General features: G+C 38.5%; 1 protein-coding gene across 6 annotated transcripts in view; it reads right to left on the bottom strand.

Annotated features, from left to right (window-relative positions):
- Positions 1–18,040, bottom strand: part of PPP2R3B (protein phosphatase 2 regulatory subunit B''beta) — a 48,593-nt gene extending 30,553 nt beyond the window's left edge. For 2 of the 6 annotated variants that reach the window (XM_090126382.1, XM_031596163.2), the window contains exons 1-2: positions 17,956–18,040; positions 15,551–15,998 (exon numbers count right to left, since the gene is read on the bottom strand). In XM_090126382.1, coding sequence (XP_089982508.1) covers positions 15,551–15,898 — 348 coding nt within the window. In that variant the 5' untranslated portion in view covers positions 15,899–15,998; positions 17,956–18,040. Of the gene's footprint in view, positions 1–1,515; positions 1,866–15,550; positions 15,999–17,351; positions 17,564–17,644; positions 17,934–17,955 lie in introns of those variants that run through there. The other 4 variants (XM_090126395.1, XM_031596162.2, XM_090126403.1 and 1 more) reach the window with 4 other exon arrangements.
- Positions 18,041–18,072: the final 32 nt, after the last annotated feature.

Below are 18,072 nucleotides of genomic sequence, written 5' to 3'. Positions count from 1 at the left end.
ATGAGAAATGATTGTTCATTGTTGCAGCATATAAAAATAGAAAAAAAACTACAGATTAGACAAGGTGTTTTGTTAAGGATTTGGTTGCTTTTAGACATGCATTATCCTACTATACTGAAATCTTTCCAAGTTCAAAACAAAAAAACCTCGTACAAGCTCAAGCAATCCAACTATCATTCGCTGGAAGACAGACAGAGTTAAGGGGCACCACTCATGGTAATAACAGCGTTTGTTTGCAGCAGGATGCCACAACTAAACTAAGCTCACCTTGAACTCTGAGGTTCCTAAATATTAACTGCTATCTTTTGGGTAAGAAAGGATATAATTTTCATTTCTTTTGGTAGTTTCTGATGTTCATCATCAAAAGTTCAAGCAGCAAAATACTTTCATTCACAAACTTACGTTGAATGGCATAAAACAGAGGGGGGTCAGCACTTGAACTCAGCTTTCAGCAAGGGAATAAAAGTTGCTTATAAAACTCAGTTGAAAGAAAATTGAAATAACAACATAGCAGATACCACCCTAATACCTTTTTACCATCACGGGGCTCCATGGCCCTCTCTTGAAGGTCACCTGAAAGGGACACTAGTGCACTGAATACAAAATTATGTAGCAGGCTATATTTAGAATGATTGGAAAAGCCAGAAATCCAAAGACAATGTGATTTTTATTTGAATGCCAAATTTCCCTTATTTAAAAAGGAGTATAAAACAAACATCATACATGCTGTCATGGATGTACCTTTAGTACATGAATTAGAAGTGAAGGTGAGGTAAGGACAAAGCGAATGAATTCACATACCACCAAAACACAAGGTAGGTGGTGGTGAAGGAAATATCAACTTTCCAATAAAGCAGCTGAAAGCCTCTGCCCCTCTCCTAGAAAAAAAAATCTCTTTGAAACATTCACTTTAAGTTTTCCTACTAAGTATGCATTTCAAATGTTTCTATTTTCAATTGTGAGCTCACTTTAAAATGGTGGATTTAACTCACTGTTGCAAAAGAGCAGAGAGGCACATATTGCCACAGAGCTACTACAACTGATCTCTCCCAAACTCAAATGAAGTAAACAATATAAGGAATTTCAGGGTCATCACCTAAGTAAGAAAGCACCTTTCAACATATTCTGTTTGAGTTAGTACAGTTACAGCCAATTTTATATGCCTAGTTTCAGTAAAAGGTAAATTAAAACCCCAGGAAAAAAATGCATGCAGATTATGGAAAACAGATCATAGAAGTCTAATGGCATTAAGCACACCAACACCTAATTGCATGCACCTCTGTGCAAACATCACACTTTATCTACACTACACGATTCAGTAAGCCCTCCTGCCTCTTGTTTGTTTGCAGAGAACCACCTGCATAGTCTTCTAAAACAGAGACACCACCAGATAAGAAACCTACTGAAACACTGCTAGTTGAGCAAGAACTTTCACATGTATTTCCTGAAATTTGTGTGGCTGAAGAAGCACAATTAACTACAGTAACTTAATTGCATAAGATCTGAAAGACAAACCTGGACCTGCTGAAAAGCTTTCAGTCTCTTCTTGAATCTAGAAGGTAAAACAAAATCACATCCTCGAGCTAGCAGTGCCAACTCCTTCCTTAGATCAGGATCTTGCCGCAAAGAAATTTCCTTTATCCTCATGCTTTCGGATTTCATATAATGTCTCTGTGTGCCAGTCCAGGCACTTGAGTCCCAGTAAATAGCAGAGCTGTTGTGTTATCACACAGTGCCACTTAAAGCAGCAGCTGCGTCTGAGTTCCGTGATATTATGAGAGAGTCAGCTCAACTTCGCCTGCTCCATACATTAAAGGGAACTTGGCTGGAATCACGAAAACAGATTGGAAAGTCACTTTGGGGGCCTGCCCTTTCATACATGCATTCCAAAGTCTAAACGGGATAGTATGGAAAAAACCAAACCTGTTTGGAGCAGCATCTATAAAAGCAGCTTCCAATTTTAAAAAAGCAAGCCCTGGAGGAATGTGAAGAGGCCAGCCGTGGTCATGTCGTAGCTTCCTCCTCCTCCTCCCATCCCCCTCAGCTTTTCCTTCTGTCACAAAACACTCACTGTCTAGCTTCAATGAAGTACCTCACCGAAGGCTTACTAAACAGCAGTTCAACTCTTTCTAAGCTCTTCAGCCCTTAAGCAGGAATCCTATTACATCAAAAAAAAAAAAAAAGGAAAGCGACAACAGAAAAAGCTGCAAACTCACACGGAGTGGCTCAACTAGCTTCATGAAACATTTTCTGCATTCATCTAGATGTCAGTTATTGTATCATAAGATTCTGATCACCCAAATACCATGGCAGAAGATACTAGCAGCACTGAGGCAAATGCTTTTACAGAAAAAAGTACGTTAGAAATATCAATGATGCAACAAAATCTGAGCAAAGCTGACAGGAGACACTTTTCTTGCTCAAATAGATACTGATGTTTATAAAAACTCCTATGTGTTACACTGCATGTCTATCAAATTTCAAAAGCACTAAAGTTAGAGTTAGGTACCATTACACTCTCTTTTCAGTTAAATGAATCTCAAATGCATTTTATGAGGAATAATGCAATCTTTCAGACCACAGCAATCTCCTTCCCAGAAGCAGGAATGTGATTAGTTTTTGCAGAAATTCAAGTGACACCGTATCCTATCCATCCTCTTCTACAGCCTGATGCATATTAGATGATAACTGAAAGTTTTCACATTATAAAATCAAGTTGTAAATACTCATAGCCCCTTAAATTCTCTAAGAATATTGCCTGTTTGATACCTCTGACCAGTCATGCAAAAGCAAATCTACTGAATGACAAGATAGAGCCAGTCATGATGTTTTCATCCCTCATGCTTTAAATAACTTTCTTGATTAGATAAAGAAGTACACATACCAAAAAACACTAGAACAACTGTTTCACTACAAAGCTCAAGTTTTCTCTTATTTGACTAATTTGACATTATTTTAGCTCTGCACTGTGCTTATGATCTTTAGCCTAATTCTTCTATTCATAGCCACTGTCATGGATCAATTTAGTGAAACTCGACAACAGACTCTGAGATTCAGAAAAAAGAAACTGAAAAGGTACTAGTGAAACACAACTTGTCTAAATTGGTTCCTTTTTACTTTATCAGATACTACTAGGAAGTAAATGCTGACAAAAAGTCTGTTTTCTTGAGTTTAATTTAGTGACCAGCATTTCCCACCTGTTTCTTTATTGCAACTTGTTATGAAGATATTTATTTCTCTCGGAAGTAGAAGAACAAGAAAGGAATTGACTAGGCAGGAGTCAGACATGTTGTGTTTGGCATGACCAGACTGTCAAACTGCACAGAGCAAATCTAGCTGTCACTCACTGCCTCTTAGGAAGATCAGATCAACTAAGCTATAACCCTGACTCACGAAGAAGCCAGGAGAGAGCAGCGAGTGTGCACACAACAGCAGCATGCCTGGAACCTGAGATGGGGGACTGAGGTCTTAGAGTAGGAGAAGAATCCTACTCTGGCAGCAGATACCAATTCCAGACTGAGATGTTTGGGGAAGGTCAGGAAGGTTGTGTTGCACACAGGCAAAGCAGATTGCATTTCAGGTTAGGGAGAAAAAGGCCTTCTTTTAGAGAACAAAGATATGTAAGGAAAGGTATCCGCTTACCTAAATTGAGATTTTCACCCCTTCTCACAAGGTGATGTGCACGAGTTCACTACTACAACTGGGCTCTTATTTGAGGTGGCTGTTTGTCATTAAGATGACTGACTGCCACACAGAGTTAAGCTAGGGGACTGAAGCTCCTAGTCACCTGAATCTCCCTGAAGGACCCTTAGTAAGACACTGGTGTTTTCAACCCCAGTTTGAAGAGTTGTGGATTTTACACCCTCTTTAAAATGGAGCTCTGAGCCTATCACTATTTACTAGTATATTTTGTTCAATATTTTGAATATTCTGTGTTTCCTTGTTATGATACCATTTTGTAGCCAGAATTAGCTGATAATATCAATTCTACAGTTAGCTTAACGCTGTATTAGCCCTACTGCCACTGGTTTGGTTTCCAATCTAGTAGTTACTTACATACCTGCATGTATAGTTTTCAAAAGCATACAGGCTGCAACATACAACAAATCTACATCTAAGTGAACATTTAGTTGCAATACACTGTGAGGAGTAAGTACAGTGGCAGGTATTAACCACCCCCTTCTCACCATCTAAACAGAAAGGGTTTTTGTTTTGCTGTATTTAGGAAGGTACGAGTACTTTTAAAGCAGTGCAGTTAAGAGCCCCTTAAGATCAGTTTTAACCTTCTCAGTCATGAATTAGTCACAGGAGAAAGGGAAAGTCAGCTTCCATCCAGCTTGGACAAGGAACATCCAGGTGTAGTGTTACATTCCCCCTGAATCTGAATTCTCTCCAGCAGAAGCTAAAGCAAAATATTTTCCTGACTGAAGGGCTGGAGGCCAGCCATAAAGCCGTTCAAGCATCCTGGCAGCTTATTATAAGCTAGATAAACAGAAGGGAAGATGCATGCTCAGAGCTTCCTTCCAAAGCTAAAGATACACACTGTGAATGGAAGTGACTCAAGGGACTGTGGTTAAGGAGTTTACCACTTTAACAGTGGCCTGAGCATGTGCAATAGCAGCACAGTATTTACGCAGCTGCAACACAAAAGCTTTTGAGTTGGACACAGCTCACTGATGTTTTGGGTAACGTGGAAGAAACAGAAATCTGAATCATATCCCAAAAAACCTTAAATGTTTAGCGACAAAATGCAATTCCTAGTCAAAAGCATATGCTGATAGTAGATCTAAAGTCTCAGGAGATTATAGGAAACCAATCTCAAATACTATAAAAAATACCCACATCCAGCCATTCAAAAGTTTCAAAGAAAAGAAACTCAACGTGTTTCAGTGTTCAGCAGCGTTATGTGCTGTGTTCAGCTGTACAAAACCTAGTTGCCAGATCTTAACCCAATTACACCTGAACCAAAGTGACAGAAGGCCTGTTTGGCCTTTGGATACAGTATACACAGGGCTGCATGAACGAGCTCAATGGTAACAGTGTGCAGAGTAAGTGAACCCCTCCTCAGCCTGCCATGCTGCAGAAATGCAAGTATGTCCTGGGTTTATTGTGGAAACAACTGTCCTATCTCTACAACAGTCAACATGTACAGCTAGTAAAGCCTTGTACAAAAGTAACTGACTAGTGAGGGACAAAAAAGAGCAGTAAAGATAACTAAGGCAAGGTAACATCTTTCTGAATACAGGAAACAGATGGAATAACATGACAAACTTAATAAAAAGGATATTTTTCAGGTATCTAAAAGGGAGAAAAATGCACTGTTGGTATAAGTAAATAGCTCAGGAAGATATATCAAAAAAGGAGTCCAGCAGCTAAAGATGCTGAGCAAAATATACTAACTACATGGCAGGAAAGGCAAAGAAGAAACTAATAAATATACCAGAAGACAGACACAGATAGATAAAAGCAATAATTCTCTGCTAGACAAAAAAGCCCCACACAAACAAAAAAACCCACCAAAAACAACAACAAAACAGCCTCCAAAAAAACAAATAACCCTAAAATGCTGTTTTATTTTTTTGCCTCTGTCTTCTCAAAAGACTTTGACTAGATTTCCCATTATTTAATAATATTAAGAGCCAATTCTAGACCAGATAAGTCTGTACCTGACCTTTGATACACTGAGAGCTCCATTATTTGGGTAAATACCAGGTATCTGACTGTTAATTATTTGGTTCCCCACTCCTTACTGTCAAGTTCCACGGTCAGACTGAACATTCAACTGACCAAATGATTTTTGGTCAGAGTTACTGCACAACAGTAGGTGCAAATGACATTGCACTTCAGTAAATGTGATTCTAGTTGTGTAGGTGCATCATTTATTGCAGATCTTTAAAACATGCAAAACAGTAGTAGGTCTTTGGACCACTGCTGTACTAGCAGTTCTTAAAGAAGAATGAAAAATGTGGGTAAAGATTAAAAAATGATGTCAATTGCAGTCAGATTGGATTTTATGATGGACAGAGTGAGAAAACACAGCCTACACAGACTCAGTAGCATCTGCTGTACTTTTTTGCTTAACAGTACTACATAACTTCCAGCAAAAAGGAGTCTAAATAAATGACTGAAGAATAGCTCTGCTTAGACAGAATTCTAGAACTCCCACTTCTCTTTGAAAGTGTCTTTGTAGGGGAAAACATCCTTGTAGGAATGAGGGAACGTCACAGTTGGCCACATGTGTTATTTTACACTATTATGAGGAGAGTAAGAGAGGAACTTTATATAAGGGCATAAGGACAGGATGAGGGGAAATAGTTTTAAACTGGAAGAGGGTGGATTCAGACTACATATTAGGGAGAAATTCTTTATTGTGAGGGAGGTGAGACCCTGGAACAGGTTGCCCAAAGAGGTTATGAATGCTCCCTTCCTGAAAGTATTCAAGGTCAGGCTTGATGAGGCTTTGAGCAATCTGGTCTAAAGGGAGGTGTCTCTGCATATAGCAGAGGGTTAGAACTAGGTGATCTTAAAGATCCCCTCCAACCCAAACCATCCTATGATTCTATGATTCTAGGAGCAATAAACAAAATATTTCCCTATCAGGAAAGCGAGGCAAGATTTACTGATTGTGAATTTTAGACAGATAGTAATGTAAAATGGGACATTTCTAGAGAATGGAAAAATAAAAGAACAAAAAGAATGTAGCACAGAAAATTATGTTTTTATCCAAATAACTGCATAAGCAACCAAGACTGCCTGTTGACAAGCTGATCCACTCAGGGTTGGGGTGAACCTACTGAGACTGAATTCATAAATGTCAATTTTTATTCTCACTGACTAAAACATATGTCTCTACTATGAAATAAGGATACATAAAGTTGAAGCTTATTTATTCTCACACTGATGGAACTGATGCTCTTCAGACCCTTATCTAACTTGTTTCTTGCTAGCATCCACCCATTTAAAACTGCTCTGTATGAGAAAAGAACAAGAGGACAATGTACTCCTGAAATGAATAGAATAATAGAGTATTGTTACTCATCCCTAACTTTCTTTGAATGAGCATCATTAAGACCCTGAGCCTAAACAGCTTGCCCAGTTGACAGAACAACATTTGGATGTTCTTTCCACAGTTGTGCGAGAATTAGAAGGTTTTTTTTTAGGAGGTAACACAGTGAACAGCAAGACACCAATTAGATGCAAGATACATGTTGCTAGACCAGGAAGGATGATCTGATCAGATTCTCTGCACATTACTAGAAGAATGCCATGTATGTACACCATGCACAGGCCGTTGTTAGATTAGAAGCAAGATAAGATACATGTCACCTTGCTATGATTACACTGCCTGGACTCCAAAGACATAGCACAGGACGTTTTAGATTGCTAACTGCATCTGGCAGACTAACTTCAGCAAGTGTCAGCACTGGATAAAATAAAAATGAGGACCAAAGGTTAATGGATAATATATATAGTGTTAAGAATTTTCATGTTCTCTGCCATCTCTTACCATCTTTGGAAAACATTATCAGTTCTTACATTATTTTTTCCATGCACAACATAAACAGAGATTCAGTGGAAGCAGGTCATTGGAATGGTACTCCACAGGTGGAACCTATTTACTCTTCATGATCTTCAGAGGACACTATTCATCAGATCATGAAAAGAAGCACACCCAAATTGATGCTGCTAAGGTAACTATCAAGCAGATGGGTATAATAAAAAAATCTCTCCTACAGCTCATACAAATTAAAGTTACACATGTTCTAATAGGACGTTGTTTTTCAAATGAACCATGATGCTGATGGGGCTTATCCACAGAGGAAGCTACATTTGTTCATACATATGTAAGTTTACCAGTGTATGCCTCTGAAGTGAAGAATATACTGAAATGAAGAGTCAAGCTGATTAAGAATACCATTTGGATTTTGCCACAGTAGACAAACTTTTATAAAGGAGTCTTATTTATGCATTATGCAGCTTTTCAAAGTCACACATACCACTCTGGATACCTATTCATTTTGAGATTGGTAACTTTTACCAACTGTTACCTTACTTTAGAAGTTGACAGAGTAATCCGATATAATAAAAAATTTATGATCCTCAACTGTCGAGCAACTTACTAAACACAGCACTAACTTTCAATACCTCATTTTACATCAACTGAATTTTAAATTAATCATTTCCAAAACTAAAATGATTTGTCTGTGAAAGCACAATCACTGCTTCAGCGCAAGCAACATAAGCTAATGCCTCATGTAACTTAGTCCCTGAAATCACAAGACAGCAATTTTGAGTAAGTGACAGCTGCAGGAAAGATTCCTGCATATGTTTTTGCTTTGGATTTCACTCCCCAAAGGCCTTAAGCAAAAATAACAAATCAAGAAACTTAAGATACGGACCCACTTGTTCTACAAGAAAGTCAGCAAGACAGCAAATTATAACTTAACAGTGGAATTTCTGATAGAACGCCTATTAAGACCGTCTCTTAACCTAATATTGCCATGCTGATACAGGAAATAGAAAGATGATAGAAATTATAAAACTATACTGCTTAATAAGGAGAATAAGATTTTTTTCTTTAAATAAATAATGTGGAACAAAATGAAAGGTCTTGTATTTCAAAACTTTTTGTTTCCAAAGTTGCAACTGAAGACTTTTAAAAAGGTATTTGCTGTAAAATAAGTACATTTATGAATACTAACATGAGACTGATTATCAATACACAGCTAGCTTTTATGGGAAGAAAATTGTTTAGAAACATTTCTCTTGATTCTGCTGAATTCTAAAAATAGATCAAGTCCAACAGTTTCGTAAGCTCTGCAAACTTTGTTTTGTCAAGGTGATGTCAACAGCACCCAGATTAAGGCCCTTCATTTACATTTTATTGACAGTTTTGCTGTCTTTTCCTCATCACCCACACAAGTTTTTCCTGCATAATCATTGCTTTCTTACACCTGCACATGTTGTGAAAGGCTTCCTGCACACTTCCGATTGATTTTATTTGTTGCCTGAAATCAGCCAAAGTTCTCAGTTAAGATCTACATAGATCAAATATGTAAGGCTAGTTTCATATTAAATTAAGCAGTAAGGACATAACAGCCTCAAGAACCCATTATCACTGCAAGTGCCTGTGATCAAGAAAGAGTACAAGGGCAGCTCTAGATCTTCAGGCTATTATTTATTTTTAGGTAGAAGAGTGATTGCTAAGGGAATGAGATACACCTAACATGAAGTACCACTACACACCTGAAAACATCATTTGATTGCTGGTTAGCTTTATGTGGAATAAATTTAACTTGTATCCATTGCTGATTGAACACAAACTAATCTTAGCTACCAACTATCATTAGCTTGCGGTTAACTGGAAGACAAGAACACAATTCAACTCAACACAATGGAATTATGTATTATATCACAGCTAAAACATTAAGTTTAGCACTCACTTGTAGACTGCAGAGAACACAGAGTGCTTAACAGGTATTTTTTCTAGTTTATGAAACTATTTAGGATGCCTTTCATTTCAATTTTTCAAGACAGCTACATGTGCAAATCCTTTACTTGTGAACAGTCATTGTCTAGGTTTATCTAGTTCATAGGATGAACTGCATTAATTGTTTTGTACTGAAGTAAATTCATACATACCTTTGGCCTCAACCTCATTTCTTGCTGACAATAAGCAGAGGACATGTGGGAGGGTTCTCAAAAATCTAAGATGGGTTCTCAGACTGCCTACGTGTTAATACAAACTTCTATTTCAAATGCAATTGTAGCTTTACATCGGTCATTAAATGTTTTGAAAGACTGGACATAGTAAGTATCTATGTGTAATGATCTCATGTAGCAATTTTTTGCTTGTTTGCTTTTAAGCAATAGCTATTCACATAGGAGAGAGTATCTTTTAGTTATCAATTTTATCAAAATATTGATTTGTCACATGAATTTTAAGTTTAAAGAAAGCCATGTATAATTCTGAATTCAATTTTTTCCATCACTAGAAGTACCAACAAGTCTAAGACAGCAGGTAGCATATACAACATTTTTGAATTTCCAGTAAGATAGAAATATCTTGTTCACGTACAGTTGCCACTTCAAATGAGGGCTACAAGACACGTCTATTTCTTTTAGAAAAGCATAGAATGTGAACAGACTAAATGCTATTATTGCCCAGGGTCCAACATACAGTAATAAGAAGACAGTACCAAAATAGCTGCAACAGTAAATAACTTTTAGTTCATCATTTTCACATAAAATGAATCATTAGTTCTCCAATCAAGACAATGATTCTTCTGTTCCAAACTATTCAGTACAGTAAAGCTTAAGAAAAATACCACAATATATACAACATACACTGGCACTGCTTACGTTGACCACTTATTTCACCACAGTTGAAACTAGTAATGATTATCTAGGAATACCCATAGCTGCACTCTTCCAGACGTTATTATTAACTTCTGGCCATCCTTCCTTTGTAGGCACCATAGGAAGACTTTCACTGTGAACGTTATTTCTGACATCTGTCATTGCACACTGTTATCATCCCAGAAGTATATCATCTTGATACCAGATTATTTACAGTCTGCTTTTAAGTCACAGGCTTGAGTTGGAAGCCAAATCCACCACCTCACCACCACAGTGATGGGAGATAGCACTACTAACACTAGATTTCCTTAATACACTCCCTAACTCTGCATGTGTTAGACCATACATAACCTAGTGCATTGTGCAATCTTAACATAACTCATGTCTCCCAGTGCTAAGTACAAAGCCTGTTTCTGATATGAGGGTATGTTAGGTAGCAATTCTGATGCAGACAAGGTACAAGACTAATCTCTTGAAATGTCAAGACCGACATCAAAGTTCAATACCTACCAGAGTGAAAAGCTGCCTGGATTCAAAGACAGTAATTCCTCTTACTTTTCTATACTCCTTGTTAGTGGTGGTTTGCCCAAAACATAAAGCACAGACACCTGCAGAACATGGAAACAGCCCACCACTGATCTAAAGGGTGCAGATCTGAGACTCATGTCATCCAAAGAGCTCATTTGTTCCAATAAGCAACTCTTAGTGTTCTTATACTCAAATCTGTCTTAATGTTAAACAATTTCATTTTAGCTTCCCTTTAAGCTAAGATGGATTTACCAGTACCACTACATTTGAATCAAACTAATTGCAAACAGAAATTTGATAAGAATGGAAGTGATGAAAAAAAGCTACATGCTACAATATATCGAAGTAGTAAAAAAAAAAAAATCACAAATATGGGATAATAAGCTTCAATAACTCACAGGATAACAAGCAGAACAGTATGTTTATCAAGAAAAGGCTATACAAAAACCTGTCTAAGAAGTACCTTTATGTCGAAGGTTGCCCCTGCAGAGAAATGGAAAATAACTTTGAACTTCTTCAGATCATATGACATCTCTCCACACTACCCCCTTTCAAAATGCCCATAGGAAATTCTGTGAATTGTTTCCCCAGATACCTTGCACACCAGCTGGTTTGGATTAAACATCTTGCCTGTGGCATCTTTTAGACCTTGAGGCCTGGTATTTTTGACAATGTGATGAACAGCACACAATTGTGTATCTTCCATGTTTACGATAATCTAGCGTGCCAGAAACACTGTTAAACCCATGCACAGTAGAAATAGAGGTTGAAAGAAAACTACAGCAACAAGTAGCCTCAAGTTTAGAAGCTCTAGAATTTCCCCTATATATTACACTCATAAAACATTCAAGATAATTGTTGAAGTCCCTCTCCGCCTTTGATTTCTTGTTATTTTAATACATTAAGGTTTTACAAATCACAATCATATAACTGCAGTACACTGGGCACTATCAAGCCCTTCACATTATCAGAACTTTGCAATTACTATGCTTGCACAATAGATGCATCCAGAAATTGAACTCACTGTGAGTGACACCAGACAAACAAAGAGGAAAAAAATGAACAAACAAACAAAAAATCCAACCCCTAAACAAACAATGTTTTCACTTGCAACAAAACACGCGAGGACGAATTGCCACTACTGAGTTTGGTCTGGATTTCACAACATATCTGAAAATTAAGCCTGCAGTCTATTCTGAACTAGTGCTCTTCCAGAACCTGGCTTCAAGCACTCTGTCAAGCTGAACAAATTAATCCTTGTTACAAGTGTCTCAATGTTTTGTCCGTACAGACAACGTAGGTTTTCTCATCACCCAAGAAACTAAAAGACTTGCCAACCAGTACAGGGCTTCATCTTGTTCCAAAGTCAGAACATTCTTCTCTGACAAGGCATTGGTATGTCAGCAAAAACATGTAGCAACTTTCTGAATAAAAATGAAATTTAAACTTCATATGCAAGCTAACCTCTGAAAGAGATAAAATCTCCTTTAATACAGTAGTTGTCAACTACAGTAATTTTATTACTGTTTAGCAATTACCATCAGAACACCAGCTTGGGTTTTCATATGCTTGTATGCAGCTGACTATGTGTTAAAGCTTAATTATCTAATTAGTTTCAAGATTGGTGTTCCAAGAATGCTTCCTATTCTGCAGTATTTGTTATTTGAAGTACAGAAACCTGTAGTATGAAAATAGCGCTTCCTAAGTATTCATAATTACCTAGTTATGGCCCGAAGATAACAGTTCTCCTGTTATCAGCTTCTTTGTTTTATGTCCTTCAGAAGAGTTTCAACTTTCAAGAGATAGAAAGAGTTGTACAGCAACATTACCCATAATCAAATGTAGTGATTCAGCTCAATGACACTGAAAAAGCATATAAAATGAACTTACTGCCTGTGACCTGCTCTATCAGCATTCCCATATACAGTAAAAAAAGTTTCAGTAAGATGCCTCAGTTGACTTATATGATCCTAAAGGTAATAACTCTCCAGCTCTTCATGATGGGACGTGAAAACCATTTTCTAATAACACCCTCAGGCACACAGAAGTAAGCACATTGACATTTAGCATTTTCTAGGACTTACTAAGAATATAAATCTCTATTACTAGAGCTGAAGAACAAGCCTTTTCTTTTTAAAAAAGCTATTTGATACACTGCCCTTCATTCACAGAAACAAGAACCTCAAATTTACTTAATCTCAAATGAAATAGGTAAAGCTGTTGTGGCTAAATTTGTGAACCATAATTAAATGTACAAAGCCAGATGCACCACTTTTGACATTGCAGTGGGTAATTTATAAGCACATAAGAAGGAAGAGCTTTCTGTGAGAAAATCCAGTCATGGCAGAATATGCAATTATGTGACTCTTGGCAGTATCTTTAGAGCCAGTGCTTGCTGCAAATGCATTTTACAAGCCTTTAAGATTTGAAACATTTTGTATGAAAGTTCAATTAAGCTGAATAATAAATCCTCAAATAACTTCCTTATTGCTTGGAAACTTCCCTCTGTCCAACTCCTAGGAAAGAAACAACCTATCCATTTAGGTTCCTTCGCAGCACTATGCAAATGATTCCAATTAAGTAAGCCACGTTGCATCTTTATGAATCTCTTCTAGTTCTTCTTTATGATATCTACTTAAAGCAATCAACCAACGTGCATGAAGAGAAGTTACGGCAAACAAATAAGTAGTGGCTTCTAATCCCCTTTGGTCACTTTCGTTCGAAACAAGAAGAGACTGAGCATCTGCTAGCTCTCTTCATTTTTACTAAAACAGGAAATATGATGGTATGAACAAATAAAAATTATGTCAATAAATCATTGTGCTTTGCTGTCTGGCTAGATTATGCATCACATACATGTCCCTGCTTGGTAAGGACAGTGCAGGCAAGTTTTAGATACTAAGCGTAATGTCTTAAATCTAAGAAACGTGGACTGCAGGGTGTTGAACTAGACTTGAAGATTAGTATTAAAAAAAAAAAAACAACAAAAAACCCAACACCTCAGATTAAATGGTTTAGCACAAAACAGAGGTCACATTGTTACTTCAGTGTATAAAAATAGAGGTATATACACACACAATGAACACCAGGAACAGACAAAAATTAACTGATATTTAGTCATTCTCAGCTCTAACCATTCTACTCTTTCCTGAGATGGCTTCCCTAGGACATAATGTTTGGCAAATGGATTGAGTTACTCATCAAACAAGGAGAGTAGTCAGGAGCAATGAACACTTATGAATTACCAGTATACACATTGATAATACTAGGGCAGAAACAGCATGCTTCTGTTAACAACTCCTTAGATATAAGGCAAACTGTATATGCAATGTTTCATTTCATCAGTTATCAGATCATTTTCTATCCAGTTTTGTTTTCACAATTTACTAAAAGGTCTAGAAAGTAGATTGCACCGAAAAATATCAGGCTGGGGGCAGGGATGTCTTTCATGCATAGAAGACATTGTCTATTATAAATCAAGACCTTCTTAGAAAGGAAGCATTGAGTGTACCATGCAGTACCAAAACAATTACTTTGTTAATATGCAGACTCACTAGAGACAAATTGGAGTCTTGTACTAACAACAGTGCCTGGCATCATCAGATCAAGAAATAGTTGCAGTCAAGAGAGTATTTTATAAAAATAACACTGCAAACAAACATGGTGATTCGCATTTATTCACAATTACATCTATACTGAAAGGGCTCATTACTCTAAATGTGATAGCTGAAGCACTGACACCTGTCTTGGGCTACTTTCTGCAAAAAATGTTATAAACAAGAGATGTTTTGTAAACTAAATACCCTTTATAAGCTACCATGCCTGATAAAATGCTAAATTTTTAAATAAAAATATTAGACATATTTCATGCATGATACCTGGTTAGTCATGGCTATCATGCCTATGCCTTTCTAAGTTTTGGTTTTTAAGTTTATTTCTTTCACTCTCCAACTCTTAAAAAGAAAACCCACCATCAACACCTCCACCACACTCCCATACACTAGACACTGTTCAACAGACATAAGGACATTTCTTTCAGTAAAAAGTTCTTTCAGTACTTTTTTTCCTCCTTTTCTTTTACAGGGTGATTTCTAGCTTTTCCACCACTTCTCATTTGCTCATAGCCGTTAAGAAACACAGGAATTTTGATACTAGCCTTAACCTTATCACAGAGGGTAATTCTTCAGAAGGGAATAATTGTTTATTCTAATCTTTCCTTACATATGCTTCATCCACCAAAATGAACACAGAGATGCAAGTTGGCTACAAGACAGATTAATATTATACATGGTATTTGAAATTGTAGCTCAAAAACAGGGCAGGTAAACCAAAGTACAGGATATGGCATTTTTAAGATGCTTTCTACTCTGCAAAAATTAATAAAATAATGGAAATAAAAACAATCCATTTTTCATTTTGTGCCAAGTGTGCACATCTTATAAAAAGCAGAAGATGTGCAAGGAGCTAAGACAGTCTTTTGAAACATTAAGCTGCTTAGCCATTAGTGCTAATGTTGATATTTCACATTCTGTGCTGCTGCTTTGCTCCAATCCCAACACCTCCTGTTGGGGAAACTCATTACTTGCATAACTCACCACACCTATAAACATGAATTCACTTCCATTTCAACAAACAGGAGTAATAAGTAAGAAACAAAACTTACAACTCTGGTTCCTGATGACCTACGTGTTCCTTTAACATTAGATGTGTTCCTTAGGTTGGTTGAAGTTGCTAATGGAAGAGAAATAGAAAGCTGAGGAGGAGTGAAAGGCATCAAAGGCAGCCTGATATCTCCTAATATGCTTTGCTTTAAATTGGAATTTTTAGTTGTGAACCTCTCATTTTCACTGTTTCCTGCATCTCCACTGCCAATTTCAGTTTTTTCCTCATTCTTGATTCTTTTCAAACAGTCCTTCAGCATCAGCTGAGTTGTAGGCTGACTCAACCAGCACAAAAAGAGTTCATCCACCTTCATTTTCAGTACAGGCTGTAGAACTTTCCCAGGTGGCATTTTCTACAAGTTCTCCTTCTTGGCAGAAATTCAAAATAAAGGTTTGACAATTATCTGCTTATTCCACTTCACTGTCAGTGTCCCACAGAATCAAGAACTCCTATTAAGAAAAACAAAAACAAACTCTGTTAAAGCTACAACATTAAATAAAAGTGCTAATATTATGTCTTCACAGGATGCAGCAGGTGTGGGGAGAGACACAACAGCATGTGACTACAATGGCAAAGAATCATTCTGTAAGCATAAGTCATTAGTCAAGCCCAGTGTCATGGTGTTATCTCTACATCTATCTGTGCCTACGATGGAACAGAAGGCCTACAGGCCCATCGGCCCAAAAAGGAAAAGGGCAGGTGGGGAAGAGAGGGAAAACAGGAATAGAACAGTGAATGTCTTCTGGGATATATAGTTGTTGTTCTCAGAGAACCAGGTACCCGAACATATTGACAGTCCAAGGAACTGGAGCATTAATTTTTTTTACTCTCAGTGCACTACGAGATGTTATGACATGGAATATCAATAACAACAAAAATAAATAAACAAATCAATCATAAAACCATGACACCCAGCAAATAGTTTAAGGCATACTGCACGAGTGATGGAGATTGAGGAGAAAAACTTCAGTTTAACTTCCTCAAATAGGGCTGCCTACAAGAATATATCTTCAAATACACGCTCATTGTAACAAATAGCCTTCAAAAAATACAGCTGCACTTCATAATAACTATGAAACTATAAGCAAACTGTTTATGCAAAGCCTTGGTGGTAGCATGACTAAGATTTATGAGTCAATCCTTGTAGTCAAGAGCTGAGACCGAAGGCTCAATTTTCACCCTGAAAGTTGTGCTCGATGTAAAACCTCACACCATGACACACTAATATTGCCACATGAGTTCTATCCAAGCATATTCCCAGAGATCCCTCCTCAGGGCTTCTTCATAGTCCACAAACAGAAATATTTTGATATTAACTTCTACACTTTTTAAAGCCACTGTGAAACAACACAGAATCATAAGAGTTGGAAAAAAATCTCCGAGATCACTCAGTCCAATCATCAGCCCACCCCCACCATGCCCACTGACCACATCCCTCAGTGCCACATCCACACAGTTCTTCAACACCTCCAGGGACAGTGACTGCACCACCTCCCTGGGCAGCCTGTGCCACTGCACCACCACTCCTTCTGAGAAGTTGTTTTTTTTAATACCCAAACCAAACCTTCAGGCCATCACCTTTAGTCCTATCAGCTTTATATGACCCGAAGATTGGAATAATATCATTTCAGCTCAGTTGTTCACTTGAGAAAATACATGCTCTTCAAGAAGCCAGAGCACTAGGGCTTAACAGTGAAATAGTAACCTTGAACAGGTTACCATCACCACCTCTGCAGTCAAACCACCTACTGACTAGCTAGGTTAAACCCTGTGAGTCCTCTTTTTCTTTTTTCTTCCCCTACCTTTTAACTTTTGACACGTTAGCCTTCACACTGCCAGATGCTTGTGGAAACGCTTAACTTTCAAGCCCTCCCTTTTACACAAAGTCACTCCAAACACTCCACCAGAGAAGCCTTATAACGACTGAGCACACGAACACGAGAAGCGAGCACAACCCAACACCTGAACGCGCTGCTACCACCAAGGCTCAGCCTTTGCCAGGGGCTTTATAATTCTCTACCAGCCAAGTTATCGAACTGGCGCTTTTAAAAGCTCATCACGCCGAGCACACGCGTTTCTTTTTGAGACCCAGTACCACACGCAGCACCGGAACCGGTCGCCACGTTGCTCCGCTAACTCCACAAACAAACCAACGTGGCTGCTCAGCCCGCCTCCACGCCCACACCAAGCCGCGGCGGGGCCGGCCGCGCCCATGCGCCCTGCGTGCCCCGGGACTGGCGGGACGCGGGACAGCCGCCAACTGACGGCACAGCAGCGGCCGTTGTCCCGCGCGCCCGGCCCAGCGCGAAGCATACGCGCTCCCAGCAGCGCTCGGGGTGACGCGGCGCGGCACAAAAGCGGACAAGCAGCACCAAGGCGCCCGAAGAAGACGCAACCTGCACTCACCACCTCCACAAGGCGCAGCCCGCCGCTACCTTCAAATCTGCAACGCCTTCCGGCCCGCCCCGCGCCCACCGCCCCTGCCCGCCGAAACCTCGCGAGAACTCCTCCGTCCCGGCGGAG

The sequence above is a fragment of the Phasianus colchicus genome, chromosome 1 (genome assembly GCF_987193195.1).
Source record: "Phasianus colchicus chromosome 1, bPhaCol1.hap1.1, whole genome shotgun sequence".
Classification (NCBI taxonomy): Eukaryota; Metazoa; Chordata; class Aves; order Galliformes; family Phasianidae; genus Phasianus; species Phasianus colchicus.
Note: the sequence above shows the minus strand (reverse complement) of the source record. Positions and strands in the feature narration are given on the sequence as shown.